General features: G+C 37.8%; 1 protein-coding gene across 1 annotated transcript; it reads left to right on the top strand.

The window, feature by feature from the left end:
- Nucleotides 1–994: 994 nt before the first annotated feature.
- Nucleotides 995–14,933, top strand: LOC109043660 (serine/threonine-protein kinase/endoribonuclease IRE1). Its single transcript, XM_019060949.2, has 8 exons — nucleotides 995–1,360; nucleotides 2,151–2,283; nucleotides 2,699–2,741; nucleotides 3,349–3,488; nucleotides 4,728–4,859; nucleotides 5,617–5,724; nucleotides 9,169–9,376; nucleotides 10,184–14,933. The coding sequence occupies exons 1-8, from the start codon at nucleotides 1,259–1,261 to the stop codon at nucleotides 12,294–12,296; spliced, it is 2,979 nt and encodes a 992-aa protein (XP_018916494.2). The 5' UTR covers nucleotides 995–1,258; the 3' UTR covers nucleotides 12,297–14,933.
- The last annotated feature ends 286 nt before the right edge of the window (nucleotides 14,934–15,219 follow it).

Below are 15,219 nucleotides of genomic sequence, written 5' to 3'. Positions count from 1 at the left end.
TCTTGCAGTGAATTTAGAACAACAACAACAGAGAACAACACACCAAATGGCAAATTCAGAGTGCTTTATCCATAGAGTACAATAGAGTCGCAAAGTACTGGAGCGGCGATGAAGCCAATCCATGAACAGGCGTTTCCGAGCCGCGTGTGCTCCGAAAATAGTGAACCATTTGCGAACCCGACGGCATTTTGTAACACGGCGGCTTATGGAGAAATCAAGAACTGCTTGTGTTTTTTAGGTATTTTATAATTCAATCAGCATTAATTTTTGCAAATTTTGCTATTTAAAGGTAGTCAAAGCCATAATGAATCCATTGATGTATATTACTCCTGGATAATATTCATATTGGGATTTAATTTCTGACTTATACCAAGTGTGAACCAACCGGCATTTCTTATCACGGCGGCTTACGGGAAAAGCAACGACTGTCCGTGTTTTTTCGACATTTTTTAATTTCATCGATATTAATTTGTGCAAATTTTGCTATAATTAGATAGTCAAAGTCATAATGAATCCATTGATGTATATTACTCCTGGATAAAATTCATATAGGAATTTAATTTCTGACTTATACCAAGTGTGAACCAACCGGCATTTTTTTACACGGTGGCTTATGGAGAAATCAACGACTGCTTGTGTTTTTTTCGACTTTTTTTAATTCCATCGGTATTAATTTGTGCAAATTTTGCTTGAAATAGATATTCAAAGCCATAATGAATCCATTAATGTATGTTACTCCGAGATAATATTCATATATGGACTCAATTTCAGACTTATTACCGGCCTACTTATTTTAGCTGGTTCAGTGTGTGTCTAGCCGACGAACGGAGCCGAGTCGGGACTGTCGGGAGTGGGGAGCGCTGAGCGCGAGTCTCTGCGTGTGCGTCATCGCTAGTCGCCGCACACTAGTCTCCGGAGAACTGGACAAAACAGCCTCGAAAAGTGACTTCATCGGCGATCCAGTACTTTGCGACTCTATTGTACTCTATGGCTTTATCCTCAAGTTTGTGGAATCGGAATTCATGCCATTATATGTGTTGGGTATTGCATTGCCTGCTAGTACGCAAAGTGACAAGATGTATTTAAGTGCGACGAATTCAGGAATTATTCTCCCTACGTTAGATTTTTCTTGCGAATGATAATTTTTTTCTTTTCGGGCGCCCAATGGCGGCTTGCGTTCACTTCATGAATGAACAGTAATTAAATAGTAGTAAAACAACCGTGATTCGTGTTTGGTGTATGTAAGAATTTAGGTTCAATGGTTTCAATGAACATGACACTGTCAAGTATAGTAATTCATTTGTTAGTTGTTGTTTTGTCCGGACTACCTCATGGCCAAAGTGGATCGGAGAGTCATCAGGTTTGTAAACGCTTCTTGTTTGAACCGTTATTTCATCATATTCATTTTATGAATCCATGTGGTGACATGGCTACCTGGTTCTCAAACTGAAAATTTAAATAGACTCATTGATTTCACTTTGCTCCAGCTCCGCAACAACATACTTTCTCAACTTTAACTTTTTTGAACCCTAGGTGACTTGTCGCAGACTGAATTGGTTGATCTGGCAGAATGGGTCAGTTGTGCTAGTCACAGAATGGTGCTTTGATGACCCTAGATTTTAACTTGACTCAAATTATGAAGTCTGTCCAAACACAAAGTTTTCCTATCCTATATTAACGGATACATCGCCTGTGAAAAAATACTGTGTATGGCATTATCCATTACGATGGCGAATAGAGTCTGCGCCAACCAAGTTTGTACACTTTTAGACTGTTGCTTCCTGTATTTTACCTTGAAAAATTGACAGCAAATGAGCCTCTTTTGCAGTTCACCAGTGCGTAGACTCTACTATGATTTCTGCAACCTTGGTCTTGTGAAGGCAAAGAGGCAGACAACACCAAAAGGGCCTTGAATGCTGTCCAGATCGAGCCTTTGAGGCTCATTTTAAACCAGTAGGAAAAGACATGAGTTGCAAGAGTAAAGCAACCTGTTGGCCACCCTATTACCTTCATGCTAATTAAAAAGAAAGAAGGAACTGTCATAAGAAAGGGGTAATAAAGGCTTATATTTTCATGATAGTGAGGTGCACACCTCAGCTGGATGTCTTTCCTAGAGATGTTCTATTCCATTTTTTTTCTTTATTTTGCAGAATCGTTTGGGCAGTGAGAGGACAGACCTGCTTCAGGATCAAGAGAGATCTTTATTACTAGTCTCCACATTAGATGGATCTTTCATCGGAGTTGACCAACAAACCGGGGATGTTCGCTGGAAAGTTAAAGATGGTATGTATGGCTTGAATTAATGGCATGATGATGCATTTCACTTTCAAAGATTACAGTGGTGTGATATTTTTTTTAGATCTGCCAACAATTTGATACTTGATTAATTATATTTTTTGCTGATTCTAAATATGACCTGGTTTTCTCTGGGAAAATCAGATTTTTCCCTGGTAATCTAGCTTTTTTTCACAGAAAATTCATTTTCCTAGATAATCTGTGCAGGAGAGAGATCAATCCAAGTCAAATTTGGGTTCAGCTGCCGAAAATGCACAGGAATCCTGTTTGCTATTGCTGTTTTTTCTGTTGCCTGGTTTTTTGTGCGTCAGGCCTCTTCTTGTGCTCAAATTTTTATAGACCCTTGAGATCTTTTCCTGGACAATTTCAATCGTTTAACTCCCTACTTACATTTCTGTTTCAGAGCCAACTATTAGAATGCCTATAAATTCTGACAACTCTATCATGTAAGTTGCCCTAAATTTTCCAAACTACTATGAGGTATACATAGCATGAAATCTCACATCTATTGCTAAATTAGTTAAACCCACAAAAAAATTTTTCCCCCTCTATGTAGCTAATATCAAAACTCAACTAAAAAAATTTACCCTGTTTATCGTTTTAGCTCTCTTATTAGGGTCTAAGCCCTACTAAGCATAGATATCCTCCCTATGTTTAAGCAAACAGCCATTTCTTTCGAAAATCAAAATGTTACTTTGCACCAAAGTTGTACAAATGAGATATCTTTTAAGCAGTTCAAAGAAGGAGTATCCTAGCAAATAGCAGAGCTTCCCTTAAATTTGCTGAAGTCCGTATACCAATGCAGTGCTGCTTTTGTTTAGAAAATGTTTCTATAAGCAGGTTTGTAGAAAATCTTCATGTTATGTTTCGATAAATGCACCAGATCTTTGGGAAAGTAACCAAGAAATTGTGTGTAAATGGACCTATTTGAACTGAGTCAAATCAAATCGTCAATCAGAAGAGCGGAGTGATAACTGAACGAACTTCAACATATAATCCCACGGAGAAATGGCTCCCTTGCATCAGTATATATTCATCTTTTTTATTTTGCAGGCCAATGTTTTTGCCAGACCCAAAAGATGGATCTTTGTATATAATCAACAAAGAAAATGCTTTAAAAAAGTTGCCATTTACAATTCAACAACTAGTAGCATCATCTCCTTGCCAAAGCACCGATGGAATATTTTATACAGGTAGGTTGAACAGTCTTAGAAAACGCCTACATATCAGTGCCCTGTAGGTCATTGCTACTTGAGGGAAACAGCTTTTCCTTTGCCCTGCTAGATGAAGAACAGCGTCCAAAACGTACAATGCAGGGCGATGAAATAAAATTTTTGCGGGCAATGAAATAAAGTATCTTTATATCCGGGAAAATTTTGTTTTGATTTGCGGATGTGAAAAAAATTAGAATTATATTCCCATTCAATCCATTTTTCTGCTCTATGCTAGTTTCAAACTGCTTAGGTATGCCATCAAAACTATCAGAAAATTCTCAATGACTTTTCCGGTCACCTCATTATCTCAACTCAATTGAAGAATCTGAAAGACACTCTGTACAGAATTAATTTCCATTTAGCAGTCTGATCCATGAATTTATGAATACTCAAAAAAGGCAAGCATAATTGATGTAGTATGAAATAACTCTCCATTGAATGCATCCAGTTCTCCAATAAAAGTAAGATTTTAAATTAGCAATGATCTGATAATTTAGAATACTCTCAGTCCAGCACCTACAATTTTTTTACTTTTATTATTGATGTGATGTCAATGAGCACATTCAGAATTTAACTGTGATCTCATGCCGTCCAGAATTGGTAGAGGTGAACTTAAATGGACTTTATGGCTATTAAACTGATGGTTGTGACGCACAGATTACATGATGAATTTATTTTTTTGATTGCTTGGTTTTCCTAATTTCATTTTATTTATAACTGCATCTTGAGCTGTTTCAATGTGTATCTTGATGGCAGTCTGAATGATCATCATTAAAATTATTTTACTGTAGAACTCCTGTAGGGTTGAAAGGGTCAGGAAAAATCTGGAAAATCAGAGGTTAGTCAGGGATATTTGCTCCTAGTCCAGGAAATCCTCATTTTTTTCTGCCTTTAAGTACAAGCCAAGTACATTGTCTTATTCAGGTTATTTGCAAGTTTCAACTTCATACTTACAACTGTGGTGCTTCAAAGTTTGCGTTGCTGTTTTTAAATTGACGTTTTCTCTCTCTCTCTCTCGCTCTTTTTCTTTTCTTTTTTTCTTGAGAAATCCTTCAGGGGAAAGTGAGGATGCCAAAGAAGTTCATGAGCATGGTCCAATGATGGATTAAGCAGGTAAATGTTTCTCCTTCAGGGAAGGGGGCCATGGATTAGAAATGGCTGTAAATTGGAGCTAACTACTATTACTTGCACTCTATTTAGTTCTTCTTTGTTTTTCAGGAAAGAAAATGGATAGTTGGTTCTCAATGAATTGGCAAACCGGAGAGAAAGAACCCATTTTCAGTTTTGATCAACCAGACATAACTTGTCCTGCTACTCTCTCGCCTGATGAAATGTTCATCGGGAAAGCAGGTATTACTTTTAAAATTTTACGCTTGTTTAAAGTAGTGTTGATCAATAACTGTATTTGGAATGTAAGATTTAACACTATATTCAATAAATGTCTGTACTTCACCATAAAATAGATCAGCACGAGGGAATGGAAACAAGGAGTTGATTACAACGTACGGACATTGGAGAGCGTTTTACCGCACGAACCTTTTTATTTACTATCACCAGGAAATAATTGAATTATTGTTTAAGATATGGCAACATCATCGACCTCTCAACAGTAGATACACAAGTCATCTAGAGCTAATAATATCAGCTATTCAGACATGACATTCCATCATGGAGTAATATATAGGGTTCATATTATATCGTGAATGGGTATTTTGTACTCAAAGAGCTTCAAGCAAAATTTTTGAACATGAACTGGAATTAAATATAAAAACGTCATTAAGTTCAACAGTTTCAGGAAGGAAGAATAACTTAAATGAAAGAAAAGGGTACCATGATTTTATAAAGTGCACCATAACAAAGAAAAACGTAAGCAATATTAACAAACAAAAATTGAGAAAAATAGAATTGCTTCCTGCTGCGTAAAATGGTGAATCCACCCATATAGCAAAACGGGGTTGTACCATTACAGCATGTTACAATGTTAAGTCCAGAGTCAAAAAAATCTCTGGAAAGAGGGTCTGCTATGCCTAGCACGGTGAACGCTCAAAGTGTCCTTCTGTCCAATCTGTATCACCATGTTTAATTATCACTTTTTCCTGTCCTTTAGAATATAACATTGTGATGCACGACAACAAACATAAAGAGCGACGTTGGAACGTAACTTATGTTGGATACACCTCAACATTAATGTCAACAGAAGAAATGAAGAATTACAGTGAGTACTCAATTAAGTTCTTCAAGAGTTCATTCATTATTAAGTGTGGTCTTTCATGAGAAAAAATACCCTTATAGAACTACATTTTGCCATAAATAACTATTTCAGGCTCATTTTACTAACAGCATATGTACCATTAGTTTCCCCATACAGGTAGGTTAGGGTGTGCCTTATTTTTGAGTTTTGCGAAAATCAAGTTGGTCAACCCCTAAAAAGTTTCTATGTAGTCTCTAAATGAACCCCCTAAAAGGAAAAAATTTTAAAAAAATTTTAACCCGTGCCTCAAAGGGCCTAAAGGGCCTAAACCCAAAATTCAAAAATTTTGGCAAGCGACACATCAATTCTGAAGGAAAATGGCAAGTTACGGCCCTTTTAGGGCAGAAATTTTGTCCGTTTTGCCGTATCTTGAAGCGTAAGGTCACAAACGGCCCAATGACGACGTGAGGCTATGGGCTGGCGGGGCGCGCCGCGGCCGGCCCGCCGCTGAGCGTGCGCGCGCGGCAGGGTTGCGCATCGCCGCTTTACACCGGCGTAGAGGAACGAACGGTGGGGTGGGAGGGGGATATCCGGTGGAAAAGCATCCACATTTTCTATCCATAATGAAAATGCATTATACTTTTTCAATATAGATGAGGAAATATGAGCCATACAAGGAAGTGATGAAAAGAGTGACAAATACATATATAGTTTGTACGGTTAGGGGTGTAAGTGGGGAAAATTTGCCGTAACTACAGAACAGCCCTGAAAATCTCCGGGAAATAAAAGCTGCTATTGATGAGAGGTTTGCATGAGAGGTTTAATTAAGGACTAATTAAAAAGATAGGTGCGATGTTGTCGAATCGTAAGCCCTTTACGCGATCAAAAGCGATTAGTGTAAATTTAATTGGAAAAGTTTAAGAAAAATTTGATGAAAGAAAATTGCCCCAAATTCGGGAAGTGCTTAAAGTGTTTTTCTATCATGTGAAGTGTTCGCACATGAATGTAACAGTAATTCCAATATGGAATGAAAAATGTAGAATCCCTGTGATACATAGTGTCTATGTTTACCCTCCTTTTCATTAGCGCATTTAACGTGACATCAATTAGAAGGTTTTATACGAGAGGTTCAATATGGCTTACCCACTTACATTTTCTGGTACTGAACACCCCCCCCCCCCCCCGCCACAGTTACTTGCTATAATCAAAAATGTAATATTAGTTTCTCGAAAAAATATGATTTAATTTAGGATTTGAACCCCACTCTTTATAACCGTGGGCAATGCCCTTGACCACTCGGCTACTGGGGAAGATTTGAGTAAATGAGGCTAATGTGTCATTTAGCCCCCTGGGTGAGGCCAGGCAATCAACATCAGCTGTAAGTTGGCGAAGCCAGATTGAACCGATTGAATAAAACTTTCTAATTGATGCCGCGTCAAATACACCAATGAAAAGGAGGGTAAACAAAGTCTTATTGATGTATCAAACCTTCAGTGATTTCATAGGAAATGAAAAAACTTATTTTCTTCCGTTTGGCGGGACTCATAAGCGAGCGTGAATTTTTCCTGTCGAGAAACTCTCTCCTGGGCGCGAGGTTTCTTCTTGTCTGCTCTCCTCACCTCTGCTGCAAGGATAGTATCCTTCACTGTGGATATTATGCATTCTCATTCAGGTTTTCGCTGAAGAATTAAAAATGCTTTATCCTCTTCATTTTCCATGATACCAAGAGTATTGCATAAAGCAATGTCGAATAACATGTCGATTTTTGCCGTAAAATCAGTCTCCAAATTCTCTTGAACCAGCAATCGACGGCTAGTATTTTTTGATACGCGCCTCCACTCCTCATAAAAATGCAAACATTTTTAAAAACATGGACACTATGTATCACAGGGATTCTACATTTTTCATTCCATATTGGAATTACTGTTACATTCATGTGCGAAACACTTCACATGATAGAAAAACACTTTAAGCACTTCCCGAATTTGGGGCAATTTTCTTTCATCAAATTTTTCTTAAACTTTTCCAATTAAATTTACACTAATCGCTTTTGATCGCGTAAAGGGCTTACGATTCGACAACATCGCACCTATCTTTTTAATTAGTCCTTAATTAAACCTCTCATGCAAACCTCTCATCAATAGCAGCTTTTATTTCCCGGAGATTTTCAGGGCTGTTCTGTAGTTACGGCAAATTTTCCCCACTTACACCCCTAACCGTACAAACTATATATGTATTTGTCACTCTTTTCATCACTTCCTTGTATGGCTCATATTTCCTCATCTATATTGAAAAAGTATAATGCATTTTCATTATGGATAGAAAATGTGGATGCTTTTCCACCGGATATCCCCCTCCCACCCCACCGTTCGTTCCTCTACGCCGGTGTAAAGCGGCGATGCGCAACCCTGCCGCGCGCGCACGCTCAGCGGCGGGCCGGCCGCGGCGCGCCCCGCCAGCCCATAGCCTCACGTCGTCATTGGGCCGTTTGTGACCTTACGCTTCAAGATACGGCAAAACGGACAAAATTTCTGCCCTAAAAGGGCCGTAACTTGCCATTTTCCTTCAGAATTGATGTGTCGCTTGCCAAAATTTTTGAATTTTGGGTTTAGGCCCTTTAGGCCCTTTGAGGCACGGGTTAAAATTTTTTTAAAATTTTTTCCTTTTAGGGGGTTCATTTAGAGACTACATAGAAACTTTTTAGGGGTTGACCAACTTGATTTTCGCAAAACTCAAAAATAAGGCACACCCTAAGGTAGGTGTTGTTGTGAACAAGCCAAAGTCAGCAGACCAGTTCACTGGGGCAAATTTTTCAGGAGGGAGATTTTTGCCTAAGTATCTGGTTCAAAAAATTTAACTGAATTTTGCAATAGAGAATGTCTGAAAGGAATTCCATTTTTGAAATTTGCTTTGTAAATCAGCAATTTACTTTTGTTTGAGGTATTAAGATCTCTTTCCTACGAAGGGTTATAAATCCTTAAATTCTAAAAATGCCATTAGTCTGATGATTGCCTCTTCAGGCATAAGGATTTGAAAGAGCTGTTTCAAGGAGGAATTAATTTATTTTGCAATGACATGACTGTAATGAACAGGCTAAAGACCATAAATACTTTTACGTATAAATGTGCAGAAGTATTTATGCAGGCTATAGACATGGAGGGGGGGAGTGTCTGATTCTTCAAGACATCACATTGGTTCATGAGGAAAATCCTGCCAACCGTTACACAATGGGTATGGCTATGCGAATCTTGATTATTTTTTTTATCTGAACCAAACCCGAATTAAACTTTTAACTTTCTTTTTGCGCAGCTATGATTTACCTTAACACTGATTTTGGAAAAAATTGTCTTAAAGTCAATTAGTACAGTTTGCCGGTCCAAAAAATGTTACAATGGACAAACCATTTAATATGTCGAAAAAGCACTCTGATCTGAATAAGTTCCACTGACTGTTATCTTTTTGTCTTAGAATTACGTCACTTTACGGGTAGCTCATCTGGACGGTTGGCAACTTTTGAAAATGCCTATGGATCTCTTTTGTGGACACTAGATGTGAACTCACCGATAATTGGATTGTACTTGAAGCAAGGTGATGTCATGGTATCAGTGCCGTTCACGAGCTTGGCAGAGGAGTCTCTATTGGAAATATCTAAATCTCAGCAGGCAAAGAACTTATTGTAAGTACAAGTTCAGATTTTCATACCTCTTAGCTCTCATAAAAGTTCTTGATTGCTCTGTTTGTGAACAAGCTGACTGGTGCTAGATTTCAGGCAAGTATTTAAGTATTTTCAGGGACCCTGCCATTGGTGTCTTTGTCTTATGTTTGATTTCTGAATTAATCATTTTTCAACAATGATACGTAAGCTAATCAAGAATGAAGAAGAAAGAGCCCCCTTACCCCACCCTATGTTTGCAGTGCACGGTTTGGTGATGGGTTAGGAAAAATTTGCCGGACACCACTCCAATTACCTAACAGTTAGCATTGTGAGGGGTCAAAGGGTCAATAATAGGAGCATACAAAGTCCAAGAGAAGTGGCATGTGTGCCGCAACAGAGCTTCATACAATTTACACTGCCAAGGGGCCGGGAGAGGGAATGTGGGCTGTAACAGGGAGGGGATGGGCAGAAGGAATGGAAAGGGAATCATTGTAGAGCTGTTGGCAGACAAAGCTGTGTCATCCAGCAGTCAGTCTTCCTGACTGTATTTATGTATGCTTTCAAAATATGTTATGTTTCATTTCAAACTTACTTGAATGCACTTGAGAACAGAATTAAATATTGTAGTTTTAACTCTCAGAAATCGTCAATTTCCCTCTATAGTTTTAATTTATTGACTTAAAGAAAAGTTTGCAGATAAAGCTACACCTATATTTAACTTCTAAGAATATATCACATGGAATTAAGAAATAAGTAAAATACAATATCATTTTGTCGGAACTTTTGCAGAAAAGAAAGTTAAAAAATAATGTTCTTTCTCTTTTTCAGCCCTACACTGTACATCGGCAGACATTCCCATGGTATGTATGCTTTTCCAAGTCTGACAACTGCTAAGGATGTGAATTGGCCACCCCTCCTTGACGGACCCAAAGAAGAGATTTCCGGCTCAGTTATTGCAGGAGAAACTGAGACAAATCCTCTGTTTGGTCACCATCGCGTACCAGACTTCAGTCCAACACGATTGCTCCAAATTGGTGGGAGGTCAGACCTTATCATTCAGTCCAATTTATCTACGTTCAATCGCTCTGCATTTTTGCGTCCCACAGCCCAGTCTGTCCCTTCTTTACTAGAAGAAGAGGAAACAGATTGTGTTGATAATACCTTTCCATTCAGTTTTGTAAACTTACTCTCATCATGGGTAAAAAACCAAGAAAACTTAGCTCTAAAGTTTGGAATGATTGTTATTCTAGCTATGATGACAATAATGTTTTTGTATCTTAGAGCGCAAGTGCGGCAGCTAAAAGAGTCTTCCCGAAATTCTTCCAATGTTAGCTTCACAACGTCCATACCTGGTAGTATTACAGCAATTGCAGAAGAACTACCTGATGGAACGACCAAAGTTGGCAAAATCACCTTCAAAGTGTCAGAAATTTTAGGGAAGGGCTGCGAAGGCACTTTTGTGTTCCGTGGTGAGTTTGACAATCGTCCAGTTGCTGTTAAACGGTTGCTACCGGAGTGTTTTACTGTTGCGGATAGAGAGGTGTGCCTTTTAAGAGAATCAGATGAACACATGAATGTCATTCGTTACTTCTGCACAGAGCAAGACAAGCAATTTAGGTACATTGCATTGGAGCTTTGTGCAACAACCCTCTATGAATATTGTGAAAAAGGCACACTGAAGGATAAAATTACACCACTAGAAATTCTGCTCCAAGCAACCGCCGGTATCGAACATCTCCACTCTTTGAATATTGTGCACAGAGACATTAAGCCGCAAAATGTACTCTTGTCCATTCCTTGTAATCAGTCCGGCTCTGTCCGTGCGATGATTTCAGACTTCGGATTGTGCAAAAAGCTCCAAAGTGGCCGTTCATCATTTTCAAAGCGTTCAGGGATAGCCGGTACTGATGGTTGGATTGCTCCAGAAATGATTGCTAATAATACCCGCACAACATATGCTGTTGATATTTTCTCTCTTGGATGTGTTTTCTATTATGTTTTAACAGATGGTAAACATCCTTATGGTGATTCAATTCACAGACAAGCAAATATCATGAATAAGAATTTTAAAATCAGTGGTATCTCAGATATTCTCTTTGAAAGCTTGATATCAAGAATGATTTCTCATTGCGCATCAGAGCGGCCTCCAGCATCTGTGATAAAAGTGCATCCAGTTTTTTGGGACAAAAGTCATATTTTGAACTTTTTACAAGACATCAGTGATAGATTGGAAAAAGAGAAGTTCCATGTGCCAGTCATGATAGAATTAGAAAAGAATTCTCTACAGGTCATAAAAGGTGGTGACTGGCGACTGTTAGTTGATGAATATGTTGCATCTGACCTGCGAAAATACCGAAACTATAGAGGTGAGAGTTTAAGAGACTTACTTCGTGCCTTGCGCAATAAAAAGCACCATTATAGAGAGCTTCCTGTTGAAGCTCAGCTCAGTTTAGGATCAATACCAGATGAATTTGTAGATTACTGGTTGAAGCGCTTTCCAAGACTTTTATATCACACTTGGTCTTCAATGCAATTTATCAAGCATGAATCATCTTTGGTCAAATATTATGATAAGAATTATATGTTTCCGAAACCTAAAACGGAAGGTATTCCTGAATGGCTGCAAATTTGTATCGATAAAGAGCTGGAATTAGAGAAACAGTCATCTAACTCTTCAGCAGGAAAATTTTCACCAGCAAGCAGGGACTCCATTAAAGAAGATTCGCCTAAATCGAGAGTCAAGTCAAGCAAGGTTGATGAGCCAAATTGGCGGTTACCCTCAGCATATATTCCTAGTAAAGACTGTGATAATATTTCAATAGATGACTGTAATGAAAATGACACTCCTAGAAGTAAACCTGTGAAACCCCGTTATAGGCGGCGACCAAAGGTTGCTGATAATGTAACTTGGTGTTTAAAAGATGGGTCTCCAAATTCGTGACTTTCGTCAGAAGTTCATACTGCTGTATACTTTTTTATTACGTCTTTTCTGTCGATCTCAATTTCCCTCTTATGAAGCCTTTGGAGAAGTCAAGACCTAAAAAGCAGAGGTATTTGGAGTTCAAAATTGTAATTTTTGGGATCATGATATCGTAACAAGTGATATTTCATTAGACTATGGGTATGCGATTATCCAAAAATCTCAAATATTCAAGTTGGAATTCTAATTCTAACTGTTACTTCTATAATTGAACCTGCTACGTTTTAATTTTTACCAGCCATGACGTTTCTGGTTTACACTAACTGATATTGTACGATAATGTTACAAAGGCTTAAGATTCAACTGTTCAGAGCTAATATCTGGCTGGATGTCCTGTTGTACTCTCCAGAGAAATTTGGTGTCTGGTAATTGTATCTATCTGATCAATTTTCGGTATCTAGCAACGGCTTTTGCCTGTCCGATATCCGGTTTCCAGTATTTGATCACGTTATCTGTGAGACTGATTCTGGTCTCCAGTATCCCATCGCATCATCTGTGAGATTGATTTCTGTTGTGGATATCTAGCCACCACATCTATTTTTTAATCTCGATACAGGCTATTGACCTCAATAGTAGTTTCCATTCCACACTATGTGTGTAGTTGATTGTTCTCAATGATACCTTTCTAGTAATCCCATCAGCAAGTCTTTATCTTGCTATTGTATTATACTATCTAGAACCATACCAATTGCTAGTTTTTTCGGATTCACCCTAGCTCTTACACAAATATCTGCGATCATATTTCAAACGTTAATGTCGTTTCATCTTCTGTAGTAATCACAACGTCTAAGTGTCTTATGAATGGTAACTTCATCCTCAAACTTATTGTGTGTTGTATACATCAAGTTGCAAACTTCCCTCAATGTGCACTTCCAATGAATCGAATGTGCATTTTTTCTGGTTCTACACTTGTGATAATTATGATTATTATGCACAAAAATTAATTTCCTCTAATCAAGGTTATTGTTTGTATTTGCATCATTCCATTGACTGAAAATTTAAAACAAGGAATCATCAGCAAAAGTCATGAAATATTGGATTTTTGTACGTCAAATTTTTTAAATTTTTGGACATTGTAAATAATTTTTGTAGATATTTCTGAATTTAAAGTTTTGAGTTTGTCACTGTTTTTATTTTGTACACTTTTAAAGTGATGGAAATGAAGGTGATGTTGGTTTTATGAAAGGAAACTAGGCAAGAACTTGAAGAAAAGCAGGACGTTTTATAAGGCATTAAATGGGTTTGTTAATTCAATCTTCTATTACACATACAGATAAAACAACATAGAGAATTCAGGGAGAAAAGGGTAGATACATGCATAATACTCAAGTTGAGCCACAGAGTGCAGCACCATACAGATGAGCGCCAACAGGTGAAGTTAAGAAAAGTTTAAGTATTTTATTATGACAGTGTCTTTTTTGCAAGGGGAATTTTTGACAGTTCTGCGTTTTCACGCGCAAAATTTTCATGTCAGGCAGAAAATTTTTGTAGACATCTCAGTCAATTTTGCCTCTTTTGCTGTGGACGCTTAAAGTAATTTCATCAAACGGCCAGACGATTTCTTTGTGCTCATAAGATCCCATTCTTCCATTTACAACCTCCGACACAATGACTTCTCTACCAGGTCTAATCTGTGCAACCTCCTTGTCTAGTTCTTCGAAGAAGTGATCCTTCACTGCAACATCACCATTTACCATGCAAACTTCAAACACTGTCACCATATGACAGTGCAATATTAGGTTTCTTTTTGATCTTACGAACGTCGGTAGCTTTCCAGTTCTCGATGCATTTCCGTAATTCTTTTGCAAATCAGAATTGGAACACCGTGCTGTGCACGTGGATGTGTCTTCTCTCCTCTTCAGAATCAATCATGGTATCCAAGGTTTACGGATCTGTCTACGGTCTTTTTTCTTCGTTTCAGTTAGTCGTTGTCAACCCCATGATTTTCCATCTCCGTTACCACTTCCGTCCATTATCTGGAAATGCCCCGCAGATTCCAAGTTCCAAATAAAAGGGTCTGTTTCCGTTTTTTTTGTCGATTTTTGTGTTGAGTTTCATTGATACCAAGGCTAGTAGTTTTGGATTTTTTAACATTGAATAATTTCGTCTTAATGTCTGTGTGGGGTCCCATTTTTAATCTGATCATTGAAATAAGCCGGACGCCAATGTTTAAGAAGAACTTACAAATACCAACAAGAGGAAGCTCGAAAACAAGACAATTAGATTTTAAAAAGTCTTGTTTTTAACCTTTCCTCTTACTATGCACTGTGATTTTTTTTTTTTGTCTTATTTTCTTTTCCATATTTTTTCATCAATATTCAGATCTACTCCCCTCGTAATGCTTTCTTCGACCATTCTTCAACGGTGCTCTTTATTCAGTTTTTAAAATAAGCGTATAAATTTCTTATTCTTTTAGTTAATTTTTGTTGTTGTTGTTTTTTTTAAACATCACTGGTGGTTTCAGTGTTAGATACTTTACAACCCATATTGTAAATGTACAGAGGTTTTTGTTTAAGATTTTTGTCCGAGTTCTTTTTTTCTTTTTGTACACTTCATTGTTACGAGTAAACTTTTAAAATAAATTTAATTCTTGTTAAATCTGTGGTTAACTTTAAATATTTTCCATCCAAAAGTCAGCATCATAACTATTCATTTATATCTTTTGTTCTTGGAATCGAACAAGTCTGAAAAAACAAAACTTGAAGTTTGGATAGTGTTCACTAAAGTATGAGGGATAACAAATCGGGTGACAAATGATCGGACTTACACGGAGAAAAGAACTTCATGCATGAGGCCCGAAATTCAGGTCTCATGTATCCCAGAAGCTCTCGGACTGCACATCCGCAAACTTGAGGTTCAGCTATCAAAGTTTGGATCACACATC

This window comes from Bemisia tabaci, chromosome 2 (genome assembly GCF_918797505.1).
Source record: "Bemisia tabaci chromosome 2, PGI_BMITA_v3".
NCBI lineage: Eukaryota > Metazoa > Arthropoda > Insecta > Hemiptera > Aleyrodidae > Bemisia > Bemisia tabaci.
Note: the sequence above shows the minus strand (reverse complement) of the source record. Positions and strands in the feature narration are given on the sequence as shown.

What these genes read in the sequence shown, in the direction of transcription:
- LOC109043660 (XM_019060949.2), top strand. Translation starts at nt 1,259, where the DNA reads ATGGTTTCAATGAACATGACACTGTCAAGTATAGTAATTCATTTGTTA. An exon ending in GTGGATCGGAGAGTCATCAG is followed by an intron (nt 1,361 to 2,150) that starts GTTTGTAAACGC and finishes TTTATTTTGCAG; the next exon opens with AATCGTTTGGGCAGTGAGAG. An exon ending in AATGTTCATCGGGAAAGCAG is followed by an intron (nt 4,860 to 5,616) that starts GTATTACTTTTA and finishes CCTGTCCTTTAG; the next exon opens with AATATAACATTGTGATGCAC.